A 12,781-nucleotide genomic window follows, 5' to 3' on the forward strand; every position below is an offset into this window, starting at 1 on the left:
CACAATGCAATACCACTTTCCACTTATTAGAATGGCTATAATAATAATAAAAAAAACCAGAGATAATAACACATGGTGAGAATGTAAAGAAAGTGGAGCCCCCATTCACTGTTGGTGGGAATATAAAATGGTGCAGCAGCTTAAAACAGTTTGGCAGTTCCTCAAAAAGTTAAACCACAGAGTTGCCATATGATCCCGCATTAGATACCTAAGTATAGATGCAAGAGAAATAAAATATGTGTTTACCCCAAAACTGGTACACAAATGTTCATAGCAGCATTATTCATAATAATTCATAACTATTTCCAAAAAGGGAATGACCCCAAATTCCACCAAGTGATGAGCAGATCAAATGTGATACATATCCATACAAGGGAATACTCTTCAGCAATACAAAGAAATGATGCATGCTACAACATCGATGAACTTTACAAATACTATGTGAAGTAAAAGATGCCAGTCACAAAGAACTACATAGTATCTGATTCCATTTATATAACATGTCAAGAATAGGCAAATCCACAGAGATGGAAAGGAGATTGGTGGTTGCCAGGGACTTGAAGGAGAGGCAGATGACTGATAATGTGCGTGGGTTTCCTTCTGGAGTGATGAAAATATTTTAAAATTGATTGTGTGATGGTTGTACATCTCTGTGAATATACCAAAACCACTGAATGTAACACTTTAAAGAGGTGAATTCTATGGTATCTAAAAAGTAATTTTAAAAAAAAGCAGTCCCTACACTCTGGGATTTCTAAGACCAGTAAAGTAACCCCAAAACAAAGTTCAGGAATCTATTATAGATGCCAACTTTTCTTCTTTGGGGGTTGGAGTGGGGGAGGGGGACCAGTAAATGAGAACATTTAATGATCATTAAGCACCAATATAATTTTATAAGAGAAAGGACATTTTAACTCCTAAGGATTAATCAGGAATAAACAACAATTATTTAGGTGGAATAAATGTAGCTTCACTAAAAAATTATTAAGTAATTGTTGTAAGTAATTACAATAAGTAACATCACGTTTAAAAAAATTTCCAATGCTCCTTGAAGCATAAAAGCATTTCTACTATTTTAAAAATCTTTTTAAAAAAGGACTAAAGTATAGAAACTTAGTTGCCATAAAATATGTTCTTTAAATTTTAAATTTAAATTTTATAGTCATGTCATTAGGTTAATTTTTACATGTATTTTAATTTATTGATAATAATGTAAATGAAAAATCTTAGTTGATAAAAACTTTATTCAAAACATATAAAGAACCATATAGTTCAAAACTGCAAAAATAAAAGACAATTTCTTGTAACTTAAAAATAAAGTATATATCTAGAAACCACCACATTAACATCTACTATTTATAATACAATCTCTAATTCAAAGCTAATCTTTGTATTTCTGTATTTTGCAAACTTTGAGCTAGAATCTTCCTCCCTATCCAACTACACTGTAATGTAACCCCATTGTTTTAACATTTAACAATACAACTTGGGTATTCTCTAACAAGCAAGAATATATACTATTGATCACTTCTACCCACCAAAATAAAAATAGTTCAAATGACTAGAAACTAATTTTACAAAAAACAAAAACAAACAAAAAAAGCAGGTTAGTGAAACATTTCTTTTGAAAACAATGGGTGAATTAGTATTCTGAATTGAGCTAGAGCACATTTCTGCTTGAAGACTCTCCATATTAGGCACTATGCATTTATATAGTACAGAACATTTGCAAAATGCTTTTCACCATTTATTAGGACTCACAACACCTGGGTGCTGGGGAATAGCCGGATTACCTCAGTTTACACAGGGAGAACCAAGGCACACTGTGAGATCTTGCCAGGGCCAGAGTGAGACCTTATTAGCTTCTGACTTCTTGTAAGAAGAGTAAGATATTTCTTTGTGGAGGACATTAATTTGTTTAATGATAGAAGTAAAAGTATATCGGATTTGTTGTGGGAAAATTAGTTTGGGCTCCATAAATAAAAAGTTCAGAGCATGGATAAGGTAGAGATTTCACTGTGAAAAGGGTTAATGAGAAGTTAAAACCAGATATAAGGCTCTTTTCAGACAGATCACTTTTCAGAAATAAAAACAGCAAAATGAGAATAGGGAAAAAAAAATAGCTATAGAGTTTCTCATTTCTAACCCAAGGGGCTTTGATAAAATCACTTTAAAAGAAGGATCTCTCTCTTAAAACAACCCTTAAACATCTTATTTTTCCCCCCTCATTAACCCCTGTGAGGTAGAGAGCACTTACAAGGATGAAGCTAAGAAGTAAAGAAGTTAAGGGTTTAAAACCACATGGATAGTGAATAGGCTGGAGCAGATGTTATGTCTTAAAGCATTGACTTAGAAATAGAAACAGAGGTAGAGAATAAACAGGAACTTTTATGGATGGACAAGTGGGATAATCCAGGGACCTAGTAGCAAAACCAGCTACTTAACATTTCTTTTAAAAAGGACTTGGAATTTCAAGTATGCAATGAGGCCTAAAATGACAAACACTTGTCTGGGTATTGAAATGCTCAGCTGAAGGGAATATATGCAATATGTTCTCATAAGATCTTGTGGGAAAAAGCAGAGGCATAAAAGAGCTACAACCTGGACAAGTGCAAACTAATGCATTTAGGACAAACTGCTGTTACCTCTAGTTAAAATATAATGAGCACTGAGCCATCAATAAAGCTTGAGAGAGGAACTTAATTTAGCCTGATCAACATGCTAGGGTAGGTTTTTTAAAAATACCAGTCATTACTGGAAAGGGTATTTAAAACCAAAACAATGGCGCCCATTGACTTGGAAAATCATGTACAACTCTGGTATTCATAGATCTGCTGTGAGTTATTAGGGGAAATTAACTTCTGGAAGAGACATATAAAACATCTCTTCATGGCTGACAGACACATCTGTAGTAGGATAGGCCACAGTTCTAAGCCAGCATAGCAAATCTGATGTTCTGGATCTCCAGAGAGGCTTTCCCTCAAGGTCTCTAATCAACTTTCACAGTCAAATTCCATACTAGGATAATAAATACAACCAATTTAGGTCATGGTACCAAGGATCCTGCTGGGTCATAGGGCACCTGATTATAGGAACTTTATAAATTGTATTGCTGGGAAAAACCACAAGAGGACAACTGTTTGGTTTCCCATCTTTCACTGCAGCAAAAGAATGATATAGCTCACCTGGGTTTTGTTTATTAAAGATTGTGTGGGATGGCATTTATAATCTAATCATCTTAAGTCCATGAGTGTATCTCCTTGGGTCCAGCTGATATGCCTCTTCTAGAAATCATGTGCTAGTGGCAGCTGTAAACACAGCTACAGAATGGGACCATTTAGGGGACAGTACCCTGCCCATTTTCAACTCGAAAATGTTGTTTTCCATAAATATATGTGGCAACAATATTCAAAATATCAATTCCTCTGAAATTATGGAAGTTAATCCTAAACCTCACAGCTTTTAAGACAACAGAATGTAACTAGTACTTTTTGATGCAGGGAGGCATGTCATTTGATATATATCATAACTTCAGCCCCCAAACACTGACTAGAATATTCTGGGGGAAGGATTAATGGAATTGATTTATTCATAACTAACGGAATGGAGAATGTTTTTATTTGTCAATGGTAGTTTTCTCTCTCCCTGAGGCCCAGAGGGAACTTATATGTCATTGCCCCAATTGAAAACGTATGATAAAATTTTCGATGTTCTTCTGAATTGTTTACGTTCTCTTTTATTTTTAGTCTACTCTGCTTCAAACTTCTACAGTCAAATTAAACCTTGAGTAGAGAAGAATAACAAACATAGAAGAAAAAAACATAGAAGTAACCTAATGTTTCAAGTATTGAGAGAAGGTTGCAGGGGTGGGATTCTCTTGTACATGTGAACTGCAAAATGTTTTTGTGAGCTGCAAATTTTAAGTAGACATTTCTTGCTGTCTTACACATGCACACACATGTGCGCGCACACACACCCTTAAGAAAGAACAGGCTATCTGTCACTAAGGATAAATGCCAGTTCAACTCTATGCAGCAGTGTAGAGTATTAAAAGAGCTCCACTCCACCCTAGTGTGAAGGTATAATAACCTGTGAAATCTTTAACAAGTTCTGTTATACTTGATATAATTTTTAAAAATTATTTTGGCATATGTTAATCAGTCATAATACTTACTCTGGGGGTGCTTGCTTAACATCTGACATATCCTAATTGGGAATACAACTTCAGGGCTGTTAGCATTTGAAAAAAACTCTAGTCACTTCAGACACTACCACAAAAGCTTTATCTGTAGCTTAACACAGACTGTTAATAAGTAAATATTTCCAATGATCAAATTAATGGCATTAAAGATATGTGGATTGGCCCAAATATTGTAGGGCACCCTAGCCCTTCCACGAGCAGTATATAAGAATCTGACAAGCCCAGCAGTTTGGGATTTCTAACTTACTCTTTTAGAAGTGAAACTAAGAATTGACTCGGCTGACTGAATCTGCTGGAATATTGCTGGATTCACTTCTAATAACTCTTCCAGGTAGGATAATGTTGGGTTGCACAGAAGGACAGAATTGGGACTTTTTCAAGCTTACAGGACAGGTTGCGTGACTGTTCTAGTGCCTGCTTGCTCATAAAAACACATGACAGCACTTGGTCTAAGACCTGATTTCAGTGTAAAGTATCACCTGGTGAGGTTGGGAGACCTATAGCCCTCACACATTTCTATCTACTGAAGGCTACCAAAACAACCTAATAATTGTGAGTGCCCAAACTGGCAAAGGCCAGGTTATAATTTTCTCTAGCGGAGGAAACTCAATACTTTTATAGATATAACAATATTAATCCAGTCATAGTCTACAGTTGAAATAAGCTTGCAAATAGCAGCTTCTAGTTTAAAAGGGATGAAAGTCCCTCGTCCTGCTATAAGGTCTGCAAATGACTTCAGAAAGAAGGAAGGTCCTTGTCAGCCAAACACAGGAAGAAGAGAACCACAGAGCTGAGCCATGGGTGGGGACTGTGACATTTCTATTTGATGTTTTTCTATTCTTCTGCCTTTTTGGCTTCTTTCCAGTTGTCCAGCATAGGAGTGTCGCCACTCCTGGGAGTTCAATAAAGGTGAAACACACAGAGCAATGAGCATATTGAACAACTAAATTGAGGGAGAGATGTTAGAGAGAAGTCTGTGCCCACTAAAACTGAGCCAACTGAGATGGAGTGGTTATAATTATTTGGTTGGTTGTCTTTGTAGCTATGGGTAATCTAATGAATATGAGAGTCTGAGCATTTGGATTACCCATAGTAAAGTTAAAAAAAAAAAAAAAAGAGCATATGTACTTGCTTTTGTCAATAAACATTTCTTATGGTTTTATTCCATATACTCTCTTATATCTCTGCTTTAAAAATAATGTAAATGTACTCCCCACTCCCCAAAAGCAGATGTGAAAGAAGTAACAGCCAACTGATGCTCAGCATACCCTATGATTGTACAGTAGGGGAGTATGAGCCTGTCTATCCCCACAGGAGCTCCTGGGAAGAGGGCAAAACAGGAGTCTGGTTCTATTCCTTGAGATGATTCATGTAAGGTACTTGCCCTAGAACCCAATCCATATTACATACTCAATAATGTTACTTGCTATTAGTAGTAATTTTTAAAATAAGAGTAAATACTGGTAATAGTAACATGCATTTTCAATTCTAGCTAAAGCCTAAGCAGCTAAGATTCAGATAAAAAGCTTTTCACATGACAATTATTTGTTATAGTGAAAGGAATCTCTCTAACTTGGACTTGGCTATACGTGAATTCAATCAAACTGAATTTTTCATTTTGCCACTTGGTAATCCCTGAAGAAACTACAGTACTCTCAATACTGGCAAGGACCCTGGACATTTAGGTTCAATATGCAAAGATAATAGAGTAATAGGCATTTGTCAGTTTTTGAAGGAAAATTACAATTCTCCAATTCCCCATCCATTATCATCTTCTTTAACTCTCACAATTCTGAGAGGTTGCAAATGATACCCCAGACAGGTCGTGACTTGCCTGTTTCAATGGCTAGAAAGGGGTGAAGCTGGGAGTACCTTTTCTTCTGATTCTTGGTAAATGGTCTATCTTCCAAACTCCAGGGAATGAGGCTTAAAGGAAGGCTCTACTGTGAATTTTAGACTACTGTGAAAGAGGTCTTAGGAAATCATTTGCAATAGCAGGACGAAGAAACTATCTTGTCCCTTTTAGTAAACAAGCTCATAGGAAAGTAATGGGGAAACCAGTTCATTGTAGTTTTCAGCACATTTCTTAAGTATCTATTATGCACATGTTACACAGAAGCCTAGCCCAGGTAAGAATTTTCTATAAGATGCCCCAAAGAGCATGGACTTCTTATACCATTGCATGTGGTGTGTAAAGAACATGGTGATCTGCTACTGTAGCAACAATGCACACTCCTGGAGCTTGGGCTGCCTACAAAATAGGCAATAAAGGCTGTGCATTTAAGGTAAGCATGCACACCCCCACCAGAAATGCAAAGTTGCAACCATAAGTAGATAAGTGCTCTGGGGATTTATTTCTGTTTCAGTGTGTTTTACTAAACACTTTATGGGAAGAGTATCTAATATCAGCTGCGGATTATATCCCTAAACCCCAATCACTGACCTTTAATAATCTAACTTCCAAATTTAAATGGCATCGTCAAGTAGTCTAGGCTCCAAATTTAGAGATCAACAGGCTACTTTTGGATGGCAGTTTTTGGTAGAGAGGGCTGGTTGATCAAACCCTTTTAAAACTGCTTTCTATTTAGCCCAGTTTTTAGAGAGAACAGATGGAAGGCACCAGGATAAGCTATTATAGAGCTTATATGACCTGTGTAAAGGGCCAAGAGTTATACCATCTACCAGTATGTTAAAGAAGTATCATAGCTAACACAAAGGCAAGGAAGATAATTGAACTCACTGGCTGCAGGAGAGGTGAGACTACATCCTGAAATTTCTTTTCCATAACTACACTGAGAATTTTAAAAGGTAGACAGTGGGTTCCTCAAAGTATGGAGGGTGCTGAAGACAGGTCACAGGGCTCCTGAGAACCAGTGTTTCCAAATCCCTTTCTCTGGTGCAAATGAAGGCAGCTACTCCCCTGGGTCTATAGAATGCTTTTGTGAAACTAAGTCAACAATTTACTTCCCAGCAGGACCCTACCCTGGAAACCATCCCCAAGGCATTGACATTTTTGAAGCTTTCTAAAGGAGATGATGTACTACCTTATTGTGTCCATAACATCCAGTGTTTATGAAACACTTCTCTGTCAAGCAGAGCTCTGATCACAGCCATCCTCCTATTGGAAAACAAATGCCAGGATTCCTACACTTTCAGTTATACTAACTTAGCGTCGGCCTTCCAAATAATAAAGTTGAATATTTTCTTTGCTACAAAGGGCAGTACACTCCTACTCTGAGTAGCACAGTAGCAATGGGTGTCCTTGGAATTTACCCTTTGATCCTTACAGCTACAGACTTTAAAATTGCTCATTACCTAGCTAAAGCATTGAGTTGAAATTTAAGCATCCTTTCTCCCGGAGTTGCTGGTCACTCGGGTAAATGGGGGAGAATATATTTCTGCTGTAGAACTACCGAGATAATTTGATAAAGCATGACAACTAGAAAAAAGAAACAAACACACAAAAAAGAACTAGAGCCAGCACAACATAAATCATAACGTATCTTTGGCATCTCATTAGAAATCTGTGCTAACATTCTCCTCTACCATTGAAGTTTAGGTTGGAAATATACACTACTTTATGTATTTTATTGCTTATGTCACTCTTTCTTAAACACTCTTTGTAGTGTTTTCTATACCTTTGACACACCTCTAATCTTCCAGAACACAAAGTAAGATGCTTTCCTTAAGATGTGAGAGAAGTGATGGACATTCATGTGAAACTGCATTCCTTCCACCTCTGTCTGTAATGACCTCATTGCAATTATTACTGTCAATCTCAGGGATGGAAAGTTGGCAAAGGGAGATGAGAAAACTCAAGACAGACATTTACAGACACTAAAGAGTTGCAGGACACCCCAGTAGACAAGTCATTATATTATTTACTTTTTAGCATCTCTTGACTCTTGGTGACCAGGTAAAGTAGGGGAGAAGGGATAAAAAACACGTCAGTTTAACATACATGCCACATTGAAGTGCCTCTTCTTTTAAGTTTTCTAAATTTTCACCTGGCTTTTAAAAGCAGAAGTTATTACATGGTGACTTTCCAGCAGGCTTTTCTGAGGTAGATAAAACATGGATGATAAGTAGTCTGAAGAATGCAGAAGGGAAGGTAAAGACTATGTGGCTGGGATTCGTTTGAAAGAAATTTCAGAAGTGAAAGCTGAGCCTGTCATGTACAATACTAGAGAAAAGAGGAACAAGGTTAAAGGCTGTACAACATTTAAAGAAGGTTTTTAGAATTTAATAGGTGCAAAATAGGCTAATCTAGCTAATAAAGAACAGTATTGTAGGAACAGTGACAGAGCAAAAGAAGAGCCTTTGTTACATACAGCTAGTCAAAAGTAGGCAGAAAACAGAAAGATATGTATCCCTCAGGACCTCAGTGTTCAACAAGGAATATATATCATAATAACACAAGGGTTTAAAAGCAACCAACAGGCTTGAAGGTTTCAACGGCCTTTTGTTGCTGTTTTGATGAAGAACAAATTTTGCCTCTTTCCTCAGGCCTCTGTTTGTACACAGGTATTGTAATTGTATTAAGTATGTCAGGGAAATCCAAATCCCAGCTAAAGAATTAGTGAAATAGATTTTGAACTCATTTTTATGCCCATGTGAATTACAGATGAACAGGCTAGCATGCCTGAGACCCAACGAGGTTAATAGTACCAGCTGGGGCCTTTCTTTCTGGAGAATCACTGCAGTTATCACAGGCAGATGCCGTACTGTTAAATGAAAATGCCATTGTAGGCCAAATGTTAGCAGTTAAACACCATCGTCACAGAAACACACAAAGCTATATTCAAGTTCACAAACACAGCTGGTGGTTAAGGAACCCTTAATGAAGAAAAGAAATTTGCTATTGGCTTTACGTCATTCATTAGGACTTCCAATACCCTTAGAGTGGGACTGTTCTATATGAGAGACAGTAAAACAACTATTGGCCTTAGTTTCTCTCCCCAATCTAAGAATAAACATTTGTTATAACGGCCATTGGAAAAAGAGAAAAATCACACATAATGCTCTCGTGGGTCGATGTAGACTCTCTTAGGGTCGTTATTTTGATGATGTTTGCCAGGGCTCCGGTCTTGGTAGCACATCTGATTGTAAAGGGGGTACATCTGCTGAATGCCATCTTCCCCAACTGGATTCTCATCTTCATAGTCAAAACTCCTGCTATTTAGTCCATTCTAAAAATTCAAACATTGCTTACATTAGCAGAGCAGCTGTTTGCATTTTTTCTAGCACTGGTAAAAACAGGCATGAATAGAATTCATTACAGTTTAGTGTCCCTGATTCACTACCCCAAAAACTACTGAATGGCAAGATAAGTTCAACAACTTATATTTTCCAGTCATTTGTTGCTTACATTACCCTGAATAAGAATAGTAGTAGCTCCTAGATACAAAATTGTGACTAATGGAGACTGGGATCAGTTTCACATTTTGAAATTTGGAGTTGCTATCAGTTAAGGTAAACTGGAGAAGAACAGGGTTATAAACCTCAGGAGTCTCTAAAGCAAGGCTCAAGCTTGAAATGAACATACGAGGTATACAGAGAATTAAACCAACCAAACAAAAGAAACCTCGACTCAGCTCTGGGGAACTGGGGAAAGGACACAGAAAAATGAACTGGCATTTGAACATATGCCTGATAAAACTGAAAATAAACTCTGCCAAAAATATCGTCTTGTCTTGACCTTTCCTTCTGGCTTGACCTTGCCACAGCTAGCACTTATAAAATGAACCCCCCATGATGTTCTGTGGTGTCTCTGGTACAGATTCTTCTGCCCGTTATTGGTTTCATAAAACTTGATTACTTCTAAGAGTAAAATTCAAGGACTACCAGATCTTAGCAGAGACACTCCAATAGGGGAAAGATGGATAAAATGAACTTGTATAGAATTAAATGATATTTTAATAAGCATGTTAGCTACCAGCTCCACCTGGGCTGATAACCACAACACGGTTACTTACAGAGTGCTGAAGATTGCCAACTTTTCTTTCTTTGAACTGAGTCTGCAAAGGCAAGTGTTCAGGCTGGAAGAAAACACAAAAAGACATGCACTGTAAAACACATGGCAAACATATCAACCACTAAGATTCCTATTTTTAAAAGAGCCAATCATGTCTTGTTATAAATGTCTACCAACTAAGCAAAATGTTCCACATGAGAGTAAGAAAAGCAACCATATTTTTTAACAGTTTCACTCACTCTCTCCTGGCTCTTGATTTCTAGAAAGAAGAAAATATAGGATTGGGCACAGTGGCTCTTACCTGTAATCCTAGCACTTTGAAAGGCCGAGACAGGTGGATAACTTGAGGCCAGAAGTTTGAAACCAGCCTGATCAACATGTGAAACCCCGTCTCCACTAAAAATACAAAAATTAGTTGGGCATGGTGGTGCACACCTGTAATCCCAGCTATTTGGGAGGCTGAGGCAGGAGAATTGTTTGAACTGGGGAAGCAGACGTTACAGTGAGCCAAGATCGTGCCACTGCACTCCAGCCTGGGCTACAGAGCAACTGAGACTTGGTCTTAAAAAAAAAGAAAGAGAAAACATAGACAACATCTGCTGCAGAAGTTCTCATGCAAACTGGTTTACATCTTGTATGAGGGAGAGGTCACCACAGAAGGTCTCCTGTCTTTTCTCAGTGGAAGAGTCTGATATTTTGAATCAGGTAAAAGTGGTTTGGGGTGGTTAATGAGACATTATTTTTTTGTCTTTATACATAGATTTAAAGGATATATGATCATCCTTTTCTTGCTTGCTACTCTCCCATTCTTATCCCCACCCTCACCCCACATAGATTATAAAGGGAGTTCATTTTCAAACCTCACCCTAGGTAGAATTTTTTTCAGTTTTCCTCAGCTTACAAACACATGACTCACCCTTCAGACTTCAGTTCAAATATCACCTCTTTCACGAAGCCTTGCACAACAGCCTCGAGCAGAGATAGCCACCCTTTTCTGAGCCTTCATAGCATTTATTATCACAATTATAAGTCTACTTGCTTTCCCCTTTTCCAGATAGAGAGTGCTGGCTGAAGTGTTTCACAAGTATTATCTCACCTAATACTTCAACAAGACTAGTATCTTTATTTTACGGATGACTAAAACTGAGGCTTAGTTAAGCAAGTTGTCTCCACTCACACAACTGGTAAGTGGTAAAGAGTGATTCAAATGTGGCTTTTTCTAATTCCAAATTCTGTATTTTTACATCCCTGCTTTCATTTTAGTGTCAGGAAAATAGATTTTCAGTCAATATAATAAAATAATGCCTGAATCAGATATGCCATATGCAGGCATATCTATCAACAAGCTCTGCATTTCACTATCTTTGCTCATACTGTCCCTTTTGGTTTGGAAGGACAAATTTCTGGGAGTAGAAATTCTACCTAGCCAACATGGGCTGACTAAAGTGATTTTCTTTTTTCACAAGGCTTGTCCACATTCCATCAAAGTTAATCTCTTTACTCCTAGTTTTCCTATTGTTCTTGTTTTTATCTCTATTACAGCACACATCATGACTGTCTTGTTTTATAGTCCCTAATGTTAACTTTCAACTCCAGTAAGTAGTGAGCGTTTCTTAGCCATTGCTAATGGTCTGAATGTTTGTACACTCCCAAAATTCATATGTTGACACCTAATCGCAATGTGAAAGTACTAAAAGGTAAGGGGCCCTTGGGAGGTGAATAGGGTATAAGGGTGGAGCTGTCATAAATGGGATTAGTGCCCTTATAAGGGATTGAAGAGATCAGAGTTCTCCCCTTCCTTCTTATGAAGTTATAGTGAGAAGACAGCCATCTATCAGGAATAAGGCCCTCATCAGACACTAAATCTGCTGATACCTTGATCTTGGACTTCCCAGCCTCCAGAAATATAAGAAATAAATTTCTGTTGTTTGTTAGCTACCTAGTTTACAGTGTTTTGTTACAGAAGCCTGAACAGACTAACATAGTCATCCTCCTCCATCCCTCTACCTTAGTGTGGGTTTGTGCAATAATAATAATAGTTCACTAATGAATGTATTGGAATCTAAACTATCATCAATTCTTGATATTTATGTCAAGGTTATCTATGTTACAAATATGTGACATGTTCACTCCTCCTGTAAAAGTCAGCATAATTCTACAGTGCTTCCCACATGATGGGGTGATATTAACCAGTAAACACTAGTAGAAGTCCGGGGCAGGGCCAGTCATGGATGGATGGCCAATCATACAGGGCCCCTGGGGTTTAATACTTTTAATACTTTGCAGTTGCCATCTAAGATTTCTTAATAATTTCACCATTAATTTCTGTTGTAAGTGGTCTAACAAGACAAAAAAGCATGCTTCAGGGACTTGTAGGCTAGGCTCACAGGCATCCCTCCCTCCTGCTGTGTGGTTCTTGGCCACTGCTTCCCCATCTTGCTGCCCTAGGTCCTACGTGGCCTCCCTCTCAGTGTCCCCTCTCCAGTGACTGCTGCTGTCCTCGGCCCAGGCAGGTGCCTGGGCATTGGTTCAGGAGCACATGCCCACAGTCATGGTGCATACGGCAGGTGCCTGGAGGCCATGTCCCAGTGAAGATGAGCCTCTCA

The 12,781-nt window shown here is 37.9% G+C and overlaps 1 protein-coding gene across 2 annotated transcripts in view; it reads right to left on the reverse strand.

The window, feature by feature from the left end:
• Positions 1 to 1,226: 1,226 nt before the first annotated feature.
• The window catches only part of NECTIN3 (nectin cell adhesion molecule 3), a 128,269-nt gene continuing 116,714 nt past the window's right edge, over positions 1,227 to 12,781 (reverse strand). Inside the window, exons 8-9 of one of the 2 annotated variants that reach the window (XM_001102320.5) lie at positions 10,177 to 10,239; positions 1,227 to 9,390 (exon numbers count right to left, since the gene is read on the reverse strand). In XM_001102320.5, coding sequence (XP_001102320.2) covers positions 9,211 to 9,390; positions 10,177 to 10,239 — 243 coding nt within the window. In that variant the 3' untranslated portion in view covers positions 1,227 to 9,210. The remainder of the gene's footprint in view (positions 9,391 to 10,176; positions 10,240 to 12,781) is intronic. The other variant, XM_015129839.3, reaches the window with a different exon arrangement.

The sequence above is a fragment of the Macaca mulatta genome, chromosome 2 (genome assembly GCF_049350105.2).
Source record: "Macaca mulatta isolate MMU2019108-1 chromosome 2, T2T-MMU8v2.0, whole genome shotgun sequence".
Taxonomy (NCBI): domain Eukaryota; kingdom Metazoa; phylum Chordata; class Mammalia; order Primates; family Cercopithecidae; genus Macaca; species Macaca mulatta.